Source organism: Atheta coriaria, unplaced genomic scaffold (assembly GCF_025399875.1).
Source record: "Atheta coriaria isolate IRGN ID8LTWV9N9 unplaced genomic scaffold, Caltech_Dcor_3.1 hic_scaffold_1_pilon, whole genome shotgun sequence".
Lineage (NCBI taxonomy): Eukaryota > Metazoa > Arthropoda > Insecta > Coleoptera > Staphylinidae > Dalotia > Dalotia coriaria.
In genome coordinates this window covers 693,865-709,507 of record NW_027045443.1, presented here as the reverse complement: position 1 = coordinate 709,507, position 15,643 = coordinate 693,865, and the positions used below count along the sequence as shown (strand labels likewise).

Sequence of the window (15,643 nt, the reverse complement as noted above, 5' to 3'; positions counted from 1 at the left end):
ACAGATAATCCCTACATAACTATTAATTTGCAAACAAATATACAATCAAATTTATCCCCGTCGATTCGTCAATGTATAACCGAAATCCGTTTGTATATTTTTTATAGTATTTGAATTGCAATTTAAATAGTTATTCGTCCCTGAACCTCACCGAAGATCCAGTCGTTTGTTCTGACTACTACAGTTCAGTTAAGTACTCCTTATTTATGAAAATAAGAAATACTTAATTATTTGTGCAGTAAACCTCGCCCCTCTTCGGAGGTTTGCTTGTCTGTCTGAACAGTTTCTGTTGGCGGTTGATAACGTTTGAAAAAGCCGCAACAATAAAGCGCCCACACAAACAAGGCTAGAATTAATACACCTGCAAGACTAGCTACAATGATTATCCACCACGGAATAGATTTTTCGGGTATTGTCACGGTCGACGAGGCGTTGGTAATCACCTACAATGAAAAATGTCATATTAATATGTGATGAAAATATAAAAGAATTATAATTAAATTGACGATTAATTAACATGATTCATACCATTGCATGATTGTCCTTTATGGGCTCCCCAGTATGCAATGTTGAAGTGATAAACATCCTGGAAATTATTCCTACCGCAGATTTGTCGCTAAAATCATCGAGAAGTGTGGAATACCAAAGACGGGATGCAATTTCTATAGTTGCACCAGTGTTGCTTGGGATAGTTGGCAGTTTGCACTTGATTTTGGCACATTTTGCCGTGCCAGTTGCACAATCCTGAATTCAAATAGTTCAATAGTTAATCTAAGTCCCATATTTATGAATAAATTTCAAGATTACTTACAAAGGTGTAATTATTTTTATTAATTCACCAGAACCGAGCATTAGTCGCGCTGGCATTATGTCTTCTTCGACCTCTTGATTTCCTTCAACGCTACGACGATTGCGCGTATTGAATGGTGGCGGCTGTGTATCAAAGGATGACAATGGAGACATTTCTAAGTTTTCGGGTGACATACTAGGGCGATTTGTATAATTCTTTTCATTGGCAACGTGGGGCGCCATGATTTCACACTTGATCTGCGTACTCTCAAAGTCGACATGTGGTGTACTTTCTAAGTACAGCAACCATTTCCCCTCAGCCCTTGAGCTTTGAATTTGAATTGGCCAATCTATATATGCCTCCAAGTTACTGACTGCCCATTTGCCCTCATTGGTCACTTGATAACGATGACTAATGCGGGAACCGATTTCATCAAAGTACCTAAACGCCGACTCTCCTTGAACCCTACCACCATAGTTAACGTACGACGTGCCGTATGTATCAATTTTGATATTGGGAGTCATCTTCACCGCCACCTTGGCAGTTGCCGACGTTACACTCGTTGTCGTGATATTTGATGTGGTGTTTACTTTTGCGTGAAATTCGAGGATACCATCATTGTTGACGTTATTACGATTTTCAAATCGAAGTCCTAAGTGAACCTCTTTCTTGTCCTCGGTCTTCTTCTTTCCAAATGGATTCCCTAAATTACAGGCGATACATGTATCGTTGTGATAAACACATTTAATATCCCCCTGTAAGAAGAGCAACAACAAAAGAAGTAGAAGACGCGTCATCGATTTTTCTTCTTCTGTGCTTACCATTTTATCATTAAGAGCAATGTAACTTAGACTTTTCGAATGAATGATAAGTAATTGTGCCTCATACGCAGATTCCCCTTCATTGGATACGTTCACTTGAACATTCAGTTCTTCAACATTGCCTAAATCCAAAGCGTAATAGTTGTTCTCTGGATCAATTGCTAAATAAAAGAATCACATGTACAACAAGAAAAATGAATCGCTTTTCAATATATTTACGTTCTATTGCCAGACCCACAGATACTTTGAGCTCACTTTCACATACTTCGTTGCTACCACAATCTTTGAGGAACGTTGCCTGGAAATCTTTCGTTGAAGTTTGATTCAAAATTGGCGAATGGGGAGTGTCTTGTAACTGATAATTTACGCTGAACTATACCCAAAATAAATTAACATTAGGCCATCGTAAGTAATTGTAAAAGCATAAGCACTTACTTCAATAGGTGATAAAATATCACGGATACCATCTTTGATGTAAACAGTGTGACTGCGACAAGTAGGATTTTTATGCATCCTAAAATCCTGCGTCAATATGTTGCTCTCTGATGTGCTGTTAAGTTTCACGCGAATGTATTGCCTCTTTGTTTTGCAACAATCGGCTTTCAATTCATAGGACATTTGCTCTTTGGGGGGCCTCCCTCGATTGGTCCGAATACAAATTGCAAACGAGAAGCTAAAAATATTTCACAATGTAGATCGAAACTAAATCTAGGAACATATTGAAGATGGCCTACCATGAATGTGTGCTTGTTGGGTCAGCCTTGCACCCCTTTTTAGTCACGTCAATATTTCGCATTTCTTCACCCTGCACATCGATTTCAATGTCGACAATTGGTCTAGTTTTAAAAAGAATGACAGTATCCTCGTTATAGGCACCCGTGAGGAGATCCGGATAACCGTTTCCATCCATATCTACTCCTCCACTCAAGGAGTACCCAATTGTTGTATACTGAGGTATCGAGATCTTCTGCGCTTCTTTCTGATTCAGTTGATCATGGTTACCTAAGTAGATGTAAATAGCACCGGAGTGTGACTGAGCCTCATAGGTCTCATACGGCGCTCCGATAGCAATATCATTGTAACCATCTTTATTAATGTCCCCTAATGCAGCCATTGCAAAACCAAATCGAGACTCCTCCTTGCCAGTTAGGATCTGATCCGGCGTACAAGTATAATTCGCTGTGCAGGCCCTCAAGTTATAGTAGATGTACACGGCCCCACCCACGGTGTTATTGAAGAAGAAAGGCGCTGCTACAAGCAGATCATCATAGCCATCTCCATTGACATCTGCCGCTAATAATTCGTAGCCATAGTTCGACGCAACCTGTACGCCTTTGAGGATAAGCCGGATGGCCATCTCATTACTATTTTTGATCTTTTCGATAAAGTAGACCTGCCCTGTTAGATTAGCTCGAGAAGCGCCTGAAACGTAAGTGATCTTGTGCTTGTCAAAGAAGCGCCCGCCGGTGACACTCATGCCCAGATAGCTGTACTTGTCGATTGGCTCCGAGAGTTGATTCAGAGGACTAGAGTAAAAGTTCTTGTCACGACTGAGAAAGTCTCCAACCGTCATCTTGGCAAATATTGTACCCCTCCACGTGTGGGGACCCGGCGCTCCCATTAACGCAGTGCCATCTTCCAGGAATGCCAAAGAAGTTCCGGCTTGGCAATACGCGTATTCCAGATGCTCACTATTGATTACGACCAGTTAAACACAACTTTCTTTAAAATTAATTATTAGAAATTACATACTTTTGCATTGGTTTGCCTTCACAAGGCTCCAAAGCTTCCTCCCACCCCAAAGATGCATTCAATAAGTGACACAGACCCAACCCATGATGTGTGTCGTTAAGTTGCGGACTCTTGATGTACCTATGAGCGCAAACCAGCACTTTCCCCCCATTGCTAGGATTTGAAGACTTCACAGTCACCCCAAGCCATTGCCCATTTTTAATTTCATCCGGACCCGGCCCTTTTAAGGAATTATCTTCCTCTTGAAGATCATCGTAGAAGACGTCTTTATCTTGTGCTACAATTACGACGACAAAATTAAGAAAGACCCACACTAAATTGGTTGCAAATCTTTGTTAGTTAAAATTTACAAATATTTAAGATGCAAGTTCACAAAATACAAAATCTCCACTCAAAACACGCTGAATACAGAAAATTCATATTTCCTTTGTCAGCGTTACCACACCAAACCAAATGAAAATGAGTTCGCATTTGTATGGCTTCACGTGTGAGTGTCAACGTGTTTTATTTCATTTTTAACTTGAACGAGATGTTGTACTTTAGGCAGTTGTTAATTTAATTCAAAAATATACAATAATATGCCAAATGCATTCAAAAATATGTACATAACATCATGAACAAAATCAAATTATTAAAGTGTGTGCATTTAGTAGTTTGCGGTTGTGTGCAGCTGTAACATTCGTCAATCCTTCACTGCGATAACTGATGCAGCATAAGTCGATAGGAGGAGATGCAAGTAACTAATTAATACAGTACATGTCACATTCGATTGGATCTATCGTCGTACAATCGACTCATATATTGTTGATTACAATGTGCAATGTGCCTCGATTTCTGATGCAATTTAATTTACAGACAATCATCAATCCAACACTACGCTTCGGTTCCTTTCTATTCATCTTTAGATTCATGGGAAGTCTTGAAACTGAAAATTCTTAGTTGCGTGGTTAGCAAAATTACGTTTAAATGTGATTTAATTGAAAACGATATTAATTTTTATTACCTTCCTAACGTTATCGTTATTAACCTACTTTATATTATTTATTTTATTATGTAATTATTGTATTGTTATATTCAATCATGTCAAGTCAAGATTACTTCGATGATTAAATGCGTTTTTATTGGATTATTATTATTATTAACATTATCTAGACTAGTTATTTAAGTTATTTGTTAATAAATGTCTATAGCAAATTAATATATTAAAGAGCTTAAATATTATCCTTTTAATTTCAATCGAAAATGTATTGTGATTAAGTAATCGTGTAATAACCGCTGACATACAAAATGAATTGTTTCCATTTGCGTGCGCGCAATTATTTCGTTCACTCAAAATAATTCCAGTTTGTATATCGCTAGCTGAATGTGAATCCTGACAATTGTCCTCCGAGGAGTTTTTAGGTGCGACGTGTGCAAGTTTTATGTTGTTTGCGGTCCCTAGCGGCATGAATTAAACTTCTTGTATGTATTATTCGTGGTTTGTTGATGTATTTCAGTACCAAAACGCCCAAAATATACCGTTGCATGATGCAGGCTCTACGCGTGCAGTACGATGTGTATGTATACTCCCACGCAACATGCATTTCGGACGGCAATTCGGAATGGGCGCGTATAATTTTTACTGGATTCTCACATCGATAAAACACCAGTCAAAACAAACATTCGTACTTAACACGTTGTAGGTGCGATGTGGATTTAGCAGTTTCACGTTGAATGTTTGTATTGCCGGCAATAATCATCGAGGATATGGATGTGTATGTACTGAGTTGACACACTTTGTAATAATTTAGCATATCGCACAAACAATACACATAAACTATACAACTATACAATTCAAGCACAAAGTTAGAGACAACATGCACACAAAAGCTCAACCAACACGCAGGCAATAAAACCGTTGGGGTGTTAGCACATGCAACAAGAAGTCAAAACAAATCACCCAACACCATGGCAGGTCGCAGAGATAGAGAAAAAGATCCAAAGATAAATGCTGAATTTTGCAAAAAAAACTGCGGCATTGGCAATCGGATTATTCGATCGGTTTCGTGATTCGAGCAGCAAAAAATAAAAATGAAAAAATTTCATCATCGGCCATGATAATGATGAAGTTAATTAAAAAAATATATAAAGATTTTGCACATTTACCAACAACTTACGCTTGTATAGACCGCTCGGCACTGGACGATTCATACAGAGAGAGTGTGTGTGTGAGACAATCGTACACCGTATGAGAACGAACATTTTTAAGCAACATTCGTTTTTGTAACAAAAAAAAAACATAAAATATAAGTCAGTATCGCTGTGGACATCCAGCCACCTAGGCCGTCGACGACGAATAAACAGTAGGCAATTAATTTCATGTATGTAACTCCGAAATATTCAAATTTGAAAGAAGTCGGAAATAAAAACAGATTCGTTCGCAACACTTTCTACGTGAGTATATAGAATCAAATCAAAATACTTTTGATACTACTAATTCGCTAAATCTCTATGGGATTGTCTAATAAGATCAAAAACATCGCATTAGCATATGTTCAATATGTTCACTGAAATTTGCAAATCATTTACAGTGCTTTCTCGACACAATATTGCTACTATTCGTATAAACTCGCTGTAATTAAATCGAATATTATTATATGTATACAAGTGACAATTTGACCTAGAGTACTGATTAATGTCAAGGGAAAAACTTACGTCGTCTTCCGTCGGTTTCCACTTGTTTGCAATCTTTAGTAAGGGTCGAAATGGGGCATTTGAACAGAGCCCCGGAACGTACCGTATCCGGTTGCAAATTATTCCCTAGAGGAGCACCGACCAGTAACCTGAAAATTAAATTTAAAAGAATTATTATCTATATACGACATGGAATATTAATGGCAGGAAATAGAATACATCACTTTCGGATGTGTAACTTGAATAAAAACTGCATAAATCGCATGAACGCATTACGCATGCAGTCGTAAGTTGCGAATGAATTGAATTGCACTAAGGGAAACTAATACGTTTCCATTTCCCTTTCCGAATGTATCTAATGTGCAGCACAGTCGTCCTTCACAGTACATTGACGACCATCATTCCTAGTGCCCATTCATCAGCATTAGGCTTCACTTTACTCGGAAAGTGATTCAGTTATAGCCCCAAAAATCAAGAAAATGAAAACGTGCATCAATAGTTATGAAACTCTCTACAACCAAAGACGATCTAGATGAGCATAACAACCGCATATGCAGGTGATAACACCGCTTATCAGTAACTTGCGTAATTACAAATAACAAACAAGCCTAAGCCCTGTCGTTAGTTATTCAAATATTTACAGTGATGATAAAAAATATATACCTAGGTATTTATTAAAAGGTACACACTCGTAAAATTTTTCTTGGAAATATATCACTTGCTTACCTAATTGTACTAATAACAAAATTTCATCCCACTATAAAACCATTTTCATAATGGTTAAAATTAGATTATTTGCAGACCATCCTATAGATCTATACATCAACTTTTGACACATCGCATGCCAGAGTCGAATAAAAGACCCGTCCGAAAATCATGCATTCGGACAAACGCGAATTTGGGGTGTGAATCGTCGCGATCGGTCGAATTCTGCAGGAACCAAATTAGAACGCACGGAATTAGGCCGAGTGAGTCGAGTGTTGAGAGAATTCAGGGTGCGTCATGGGATATAGGGCGGATTGTTAGAAATGCCATTGCCCCGCATGCTAGAAAAACTTGGGAACTTGTAGAACGAAAATATATACACGTATTCTGTAAAAGACGCCTGTTATCTACTTAAATATCGACGACCTTTGGGTTACTGCTTCTAATGACCTTATACACGGCTGTAGTCGAGGTAAAAAAAGGAAATGGGTAACGTTGCCAGCAACACCTTATAAGCATCGAACGGGTACAAAGAACGGCAAAAATTTTAAAAGCCACGCTGGAGTTTTAAGGAGCTAGAGACTGCGCAGTTCCTTGTTATTTCTGAAGCGATAGCTGTGTATTTTCCGGCATGAGAGAAATGCGCCTGGTCTAGCCAAAGAGAGACCTCAGCGATCCACTAAAAGATGGCAAACGGCGATAGGCAGTGCAACGGACTGCGTCATAAGTTTCTTTCAACTCTCCTCTGGACGTCGAGAGGTGCGCTCATAATGCAGATTGCAGCCGATTGGAAGACGATGCCTATCGTCGACGAATTTACAGCGGCAGCCGCTTTAGTGTCATTTGGTAAACGCGTATAATCATACAGGAAACGCGAGATAACCGTGAGCCAGCGTGATGGACCAATGCGAGCGATAATAAAGCGAATCGATGAGAAGTTTAAATAAACGCCCAGACTTGCCAGCTAACATTTGAACAACGCTTAAAGTATCGAAATGATTGATCTTGATAACGCACATCGCATGAATATCGTGTATTGTGACAAGTTTCATTTGGGTCATCCCGACCGGAAGTTTATGCCGACGTTTCCAATTTACTCCATTAAAAAGTTACCGGCTATTGTTGAAATACGTGTTTGAATAACAATAACGCCAAAATTACGCCTGCAGCGTGACTAAAGCGTCCCCTAAAATATATTTTACGAGCAAGCGAAAGTAATGTTTCCTTAGGTGTGCTCCATTTAATTATTTGCTGTGCGTCGTGAGTAGTTAAATTTACTTTAAACGTGGAAGCAAATTGACCTAAATTGTAATCAATTTGTAAATACGATATGGAAAATAGAGCATAGCTAGAAAACAACACTAATAATAACAAATAAAAACAGAAATAAGCACGCTGCGAGCGCAAAACCATTCGACACACATTAAATTCCGTCGAAGCAATAATTTCATGTGACCCGTACCGAAATATTTCGGGATTGCGTGTATTAATGTTAAGATTTAGTGTCGATGTCGCCGATCCTTTTCTTTGTGCGTATGTGGTGTATGCAACACGGTACCCAATGAATTCACTACTTGTTTTTAGGAATGCGCGTGCTATTTGCGTAAAATTAGGTCGACAACTCAATCCGCCGATTTACCGCCAGTTGGGTATGTCGCCTGGCACGCACATGTCGGTATGAAATTTTCAAATGAGAAAAATCAAAACCCACAAATAACAAAACCGGTATTGCCAGTCAATGAGCAAACCTCTTACTTAAGTTTTTCACACATTTTCTAAACTGATGTCATTCAGTTTGATTTTATTTTAAAGCGAAACGAATAAAAATAAAAATAAACAAAATATCTGTGGGATAACGCAATCTCTCGGCATGAAGTTATGGTCATTGGTTAATGATGCTAATGAACGTACCTCCGAGCCAGGCATAGTTTATAATTATCGGTAATTGAATATGCATGTTACGGTAATTTCGTCCAATTCGTCGTGTAATTTATGCAAGTCAATGCCTACGTTTATTCATTAATAATAAGCGCAACGAAATTTATTCATCAGCGCTGTTGCACTTTCCTCGTCAGTTTAAATTAGCGACTCATGCGGTGAGCAATTTATTGGCGGGAAATGAAACACGAAAGATTCTTTGAAAGTCCGTGATTCAACGCTACGTGAAACAACAACAAGGTAACAATTGCTTACCTCAACAATAAAATATTGCGATAAATTATCAAGATTTCCACTTTGTCTGATATAAGAAATTGAATACTTCAACGGTGCTTGAAGATTACAATAATGATTGGTAAACGGTTGCGCAACTATTGCCAATGTATGCTTTTGACATGTCAATACCACACAAAGCGTCTGTTTTATTGATTCTGTCAGAAATCACAGATGTTTCACAATTTAAAAGATAGCCGGTAATTGCTGACGTGAACATTGTACATCCGTTCCAGCATGCTGGTAATAAATCATTCATAAAGTGGAAATACAATTTTCTCCATCAACTTTATCTTTATCTAAAGGTACTTCTTAAAAATCGTGTATCAATTTAATGGCGTTGGGAAGCGCCCTTCACCAAAAACTAGCAACCCGCTACTTTCCTGATTGGCGACTGGCGTAACTGGCACTTAGACTTATTTTACGAGCCGCACGACAATTCCAAGGGCCGACTGACTGGTGTTATACTGCGGTCGCACTTCAATTTAATTAATTAAGACGAATTAAGGTAAAGCGCACGACTTGTGCGGCCAGACGGGCGCGGCTATGGGCTGCGGACAGTGTCTGAAGTTCATTGCAAGTCATTTCGACGACCGAATAAATAAAATGCACATATAAACTAATATTGACCGAACCACACGCCACGCAAAAGCTTTAACGTGATAAGTGACTTCCTGACGCATTAAGTTCGAGCTCTTCGGGCGTAATTTGCTTCGCTGAGGGCCCGCGTAGCACGCGTTTTGGAAACTTCTCCAGAATCACGCGCCCAAGTACTTATTATAGCGTTTAACGATAAGAAAACATGAAGCCCGGCTATAGAACTACTACCGCGTACGAGAGAGGCCTGGATCGGAACCGAACATTCAAGATGTGGATTATTAATAAATAAAAAGGGCACTTCACAACCGGGGCGTGCGCGGCACTTCGGCAAGATTATTGCCGCAACGTGCTTCTAATGGGCATGATGCTTGTGTGTTATTTCTGACTTGACGCTGGTGACTTGGGCGTTCGTTCTTGGCGTCTTGGCGCGTGCGTTTTGAAAAAGCACTTAAAGCGCATTTATTTGTATAACTTATAACTTGTGCACGATCAGTAGATTGGACTACGAAAAATACGGAACGTAAATACACGCGAAGATCAATATACTCTCAATTTATTTAATCATTCGGAAAGATATAATGATGATGAGCAAGTAAACATGTCTGTTCTTATAATTTTGAGTGTGTACCCAGCGTATCATAAACCGTGTACAAACAGTTCTAGGAGATTTTTTTTCCGGCTTGTTTTTCGTCGCTGGTAAAATCAACAAAGTGAATAATTTTTTTCGTGTGACATTGGGAGTGGTGAACTTGTCACATACTGCAAATACAGACGGATCGGGGCGTTAGAATGTGTGCGTTTGGACGCTCAAATTGTGATATTGACCATTGACCTTCCGACATTCAGCGGGCTGTAGTACATATGATTTCATTAGAAATTGAATTTAACTAGATTATATTCATTTGCTGTGAACTGATGTGCCCTCAGCGCTTGTAAGCGCCGAATCAATAAAATTAATTATCCGGTCTTTGATGTTGAGAATGTTGCTCGGCTTCTACTTATACAATGTGATTGTCACAGTAAAGTTTATAACAGTGTCTGGAATAAGGCGCCATTAAAAATGTTTTATCCGCTGGAGTAAATTATGGGATTACAACGCGACAAATCATATTAAATGCGCAGATTTGATTAATAAATTAATTACTGCCATGATTGTAGGGAGTTAGTAGCTTATAAATCCCTGGAATACGAAGTTTTCGTTGACTTAATGATATCAGAACAAACTTGAAGCACAATCAAATATGTTAAGTAAACATGATACTTGAATTACTACTGCTTATAGTTCCGAGAAATGAGCTCGAAAAATTTGATAATTTACTGCGAGGTGTTTGATTTCGTCATCTTCTACGCAGAATTTGAATTAGTCAAATTTTCCAATGTTAAACAAAACATTTTATCAGCTTGTTTCTTGCAAAAATCTTCTCTACACTTGACAAAACGCATTTTTCTACTGATATGGTCCCTCCATCATTGTCAGCGTCAAGAGCCGAAAAAAACCGTCCCCACATGTTTGTACAACAATTCGTGGCATGCTGAAAACCTATGGCAATGTGCCAATTTTCAGGCAATGACCTTTCCACCCCTCGCACGAACTACCCAACGTCCTCGTCCTTCTTTCTCGACAGTTCTTGGCATCCTCGTAAACACGGGATAGAATATAGATATGTATTTCCGTTTCAGACGGCGCGCTGTCCCCGAGTTGGCAAGGCATACAGCGCGGCAAAAGAAAGCCAGTTGTTTGTGTTGTTTTCCGGAAAGTTTTCAGGAAAAACAGATCAATATTCGAATTGTTGCCGATGCACTCTGCGAGCGAATATCATCCTGCACTTATGCGCGATTATTCACCACAGACACGTTCCCTCTATCTATGTCCACATGGCCATAATTCATTATAGCGGTTGTGCCATTATTATTTATGGTAAAGTAATATTTTCGTGCGTTAATCACGTTCCTGATAGCAATACGGTGTTATTTGAATGCATACGTGCTAATCTGATACACTGCACCGAACGTGTCGCTGTTAACACATGCTCTGTTTTTGCGCAGGCCATATTTTAATATATTGATTACATTGGCGCCGAGGGTTGTGATAATCCATCAATTCGGCTCATGACTCCGACGAAATGAAATCATTCACCTAGTTTATTGGGCTGGAATGACTCAGAACCCTCATAAATACTCACGAATCAAGCGAGAATTTCATGCTACCGAATAGACGAAAAATGAGGGTCGGAGCCATCAAAAATGCCCAGGTCTAGGTAAAATTATACAGTCATAAATAGGGTGAGTGCATGATCCCGACAAATTATGAACCACCATCCTATTAGATCCATTAATTTAATGATCATTACAATTTCAATGTCATACATGCTTCGAAGACAACCAAAGAGAAAAAGAATGGCAAAAACCCTTCGATTGTACAAACAAATGTAAGGGCAGTGAGTTGAGTTGAGTTGAGTTGAGTTATAGTAAGGAGTAGAGAAGCCGCCCGCTTGATCGACGATGATGTGAGCACGTGTCGCCGAAAATTCGACTTGTGAACGATGATCATACGGCTTCGTGCAAACGTCAAAGAATCCCCTAGGCTAGATAAGTAATTGAAACACAAACACCAATCGAAACAGAAGCGGCCGATACAGAGTTTACCCTCGATTTGGAAAGCCACCCTAAATAAACAGAAATACTGGTAATAATTATCCACGCTGTTAATAAGTGGCCAGAGTCGGGATGACTGCGCCAAAAATGCAACGAGTTTTATTGTATGATCAATGCGTGTTCACAACAAGCTCATCAACGTCTCGTTTCATGCATTCTTTGGTGACAGTTGTGACGAGGTGGAACGAGATGAGGGGATAAGCATCCATCTCGGGCCATCGCTGGAAGTGAAGAAGCCGCAGCCGCGTCCTTATCATGTTAATTTCGTACTTTGAGAGTTCTTATTGAGCATCAAAAGCGAGTGTACGAAATCTCAACGGCGCGAGGAGAATGCAGCGCGCATTCCATCAAGTCATCCTCATCATTCTCATTTAAGTCGTTGTAAATGACTTTTATAATTATGCCATGCAACCAGCCCCGGCCGGCGAATTAAACCGAACGTATTATTAAATGCGTTCTTTTTCTGTGTGTTAGTGTGGATATTGTTTAAGAAGAATGCGCCGCGTTTGTTTACTTTCGAATCTTATAATTCTGCATTATCCATGTAATGTCTCTTTGTGCAGTATCGTTTTTGTGGAACATCAATTTCGTCGAACATGCGAGCTCACGACGGAACAAAAGCGCTTAATTATCTCGTTGTGAAAAAGGGCCGGTCACTCCATTGTGAGGACACCCACACATCGCGACGTGCTTGTGATGGCTCACATGTGAGTAGGTAAGAGCACCGGTTTGCATCCTACACCTTTCTTTTCACTTCGTAACTCAGCCACATCCACGGCTACATCTTGATCCTTTGTTTATTTATAATTCCTTTATGTTTTACACGCAAAGCTGCATTTGACCTCTCTGCTTATTAGATTAAACGCGTAAAATTACGAATTATTCAAGAATTACTTCAAATTTCGTAGTTTTAATATAAAATTTTTATCTAGGTCGAGATTATATGAGAAACAAATAAATTTGCGGATAGTTTAAGGGCCATTTGTTACTCTGGCGAAGCTGGTGGGCAGAAAAATAGGTGCGGTTTGCTTTATGCTCCTCGCAAGCAATTCGTTCCCATTGTTTTTTAGTTGGTTCGGGACTCATTGCCGATCAGGTGGAAGGAAACAAATTGAAAAGTCAGGGCGAACCCCGGCGTGGGATTATCTGGAAGGGCATCGTGCGGCGAGTTATTGGCGCCGTCGCACGGCTCACTTAATGCACCTCGCGATTGAATAAGCGGAAAAATGCGCAACGCGCGCGCGTAAAAACCAGCGCCATCGGTTCTCCCGCGAAACAAATGGAACCGAGGAGGCGCACACAAAAATACAAAAGCCAATTAAAATTCCAGCGATTCCGCTGATACCAATGAGTGAACATGCTCCGCACCGAGTTCCTGCTTCGATTTCAGCCTGGGCGACCGTTCTTCATCGGTGATGGAGTGGGACTGTGGCAGTCTGCACTCTGTGTGCAGTTTCAGCCAATTAACTGCCTGTCAGTTTGTCCTTATTTTTTTCTGCGCTGGTTGGGGTATCCTTGAGTTTGCATTTCTTAATTTCTGCTCATTCTTATTGTCTGGGCCACGAAACCGCAGGAATGTTTCACTTTTTTTTTTTACTTTACAGTCTGTCTGGTAAATGTAATAATTAATTAGCCAATTACCGTATACAAAAGTGATTGGAAACTTTTTCCGTAGATATAAATGCGATCGTTTCCTGTTCGGACGAAAGTACTGACCAAATCGAAACGCAGTTACTCATAATTGTATATTTAGTATTCGGACAATCGAGTATTGGAAATGAAAAAGAAATGGAGACCTTGATACGCAAATTGCCGGCGTGCAAATATTCAAATAAACTAATCAGAATTCAGGTAGGCATGCAACCGAGCGCCGCAATACTATTTTTATAATCGTCGATATTTTGCGCGGGAAGCTCATTATCATGTCAGTCACCATTCCCATGGTGTTTAATTTTACGCCAATTTAAGCTTCGTACATTACGACCTCATCTCGGCGAAACACACGTATGAAAAATATGACCGCAGCGAGAAAAGTGTTTCTGAAACTTTCGAGGCATTTAGGCGCTAAGATTTAAGACGTGTGGAGAACCGAAGGGACTTAAACGCAGAAGAGACATTTTCGCTTCGTTATTAGTTTCTTTTAACTTCGTTAAAATTTAACGGTGTCTGGCAAAACGAGTTTCTTGACGCCACACGAACCCGAAATTACATGCTCAAACAGTATTTATACAAGGAGAAGCCATGTAAGTACCGAAAAAAAAAACATCACGTATTTCATGCGTGAATTACCACACAACATCTCTCCTCCACACACGAGACGCAGCACTCACCTGAAACAAAAAGAAAACGCAATTAGAATACGAAGAAGCAATAACAAACAATTACACTGTTTATCCCTCATAAATTTCGTTCCAAGTCTGAAATCCTGTATGCTATTAACACTCGGTATGTTGCGTCTGTAACCATAATGTTGGTAAATTACGGCGCAGCGTTCCCCATAAAATTTTCAATAAAACTCGCGAATTTATTTCGGTACACGTATCGGGATAAACACCTTAAAATCTTGGGTGGTTAAAAAGTGTCGCCAATTGAAAAACCAAGTGAATAACAGTAAAATTGTTTCTTTTCAATAAAACTAATTAAATCTTATATTTTTAACGTGTTGATGACACCATTCAGAGACGTATTTTCGAACGACTCAATGATGAGACTCTGCATGAGTCATTCGAAAGTAACAGAAAAGCGCGAAACACTAGATGTAACTGCCTGGATGATATAGATACAGCGCATCGTTGTCGTTGGCGACCTTAGATGTTAACTTAACAGCACAGTTTTTACCATTTCCAAAGGAATTTCCTTCCACCGCCCGTTTTGAACAAAGAAACACACATTGCGTCTGCGTTCGCGCCAATATGGTCTTGATCTACGCGCGAGTTAGAAAAGTGACGGTGCATGGTTTCCTGCGGCACTTCCAAGAAATAAAGAAGCTGGATGCAGTGAGGTTGTGAAACCCTTGCAACGCGGAGCATGAACTGTCGCGCCCGACGGAGACACATCGTCGGGCACAGAGCGAAAAAGATTGGAAGTAACTATGAAATAAGATATATCACGTAATGTCGTCGGGTCGCGCATAAGCGCGCTTAGTACAGTTGACTTAGCGTTAACCGCACTGATGTGTTCGTATCGCACTCAGTTAAGTTGACGTAAGTACTCGCCGGAGCAGGATTTGTATTTTATTCACATTTCATGCATGTACGACGCAAACCTGCATTCGAATCGCATGTAAATATCCTGTGATGATCTTGTTCTCTTCTCCACGTATTCCCATCGGGGATGCACGTTGAAAAAAATGTTGGAATGTGATCTGTTTTCGTAAAAAATCCGAAGAATAAAAAAATCGCCAGCAGCTCGTATGCTAATTCATTGTAATTGGCGA

General features: G+C 39.7%; 3 protein-coding genes across 8 annotated transcripts in view; 1 reads left to right on the top strand and 2 right to left on the bottom strand.

Annotated features, from left to right (window-relative positions):
* Nucleotides 1–15,643, bottom strand: part of LOC135795612 (xaa-Pro dipeptidase-like) — a 202,982-nt gene that overhangs the window by 11,163 nt on the left and 176,176 nt on the right. The gene's annotated exons all lie outside the window — the stretch shown is intronic.
* LOC135795534 (uncharacterized) overlaps nucleotides 1–15,643 on the top strand; it is a 191,576-nt gene that overhangs the window by 16,913 nt on the left and 159,020 nt on the right. The gene's annotated exons all lie outside the window — the stretch shown is intronic.
* On the bottom strand, nucleotides 530–15,113 carry mew (multiple edematous wings). 4 transcript variants are annotated; one of them, XM_065307211.1, is made up of 10 exons: nucleotides 15,046–15,113; nucleotides 6,058–6,185; nucleotides 5,520–5,540; nucleotides 3,364–3,640; nucleotides 2,346–3,302; nucleotides 2,047–2,284; nucleotides 1,831–1,984; nucleotides 1,612–1,772; nucleotides 812–1,545; nucleotides 530–744 (listed from the first exon to the last, which is right to left on the bottom strand). In XM_065307211.1, exons 1-10 carry the CDS (start codon nucleotides 15,096–15,098, stop codon nucleotides 663–665), a joined length of 2,805 nt encoding a protein of 934 aa, XP_065163283.1. In that variant the 5' UTR covers nucleotides 15,099–15,113; the 3' UTR covers nucleotides 530–662. The 4 variants fall into 4 exon arrangements, with proteins under 4 accessions (XP_065163283.1, XP_065163300.1, XP_065163307.1 ...); XM_065307228.1 differs by lacking the exon at nucleotides 15,046–15,113 and adding an exon at nucleotides 6,366–6,388; XM_065307235.1 differs by lacking the exon at nucleotides 15,046–15,113 and adding an exon at nucleotides 6,256–6,272.

Coding starts and splice junctions, on each gene's coding strand:
- mew (XM_065307211.1), bottom strand. CDS start 15,098: ATGTGTGTTTCTTTGTTCAAAACGGGCGGTGGAAGGAAATTCCTTTGG. Junction 6,186..15,045: donor AGGAAATTCCTTTGGAAATG/GTAAAAACTGTG, acceptor TTTAATTTTCAG/GTTACTGGTCGGTGCTCCTC. Junction 745..811: donor ATAAAAATAATTACACCTTT/GTAAGTAATCTT, acceptor ATTTGAATTCAG/GATTGTGCAACTGGCACGGC.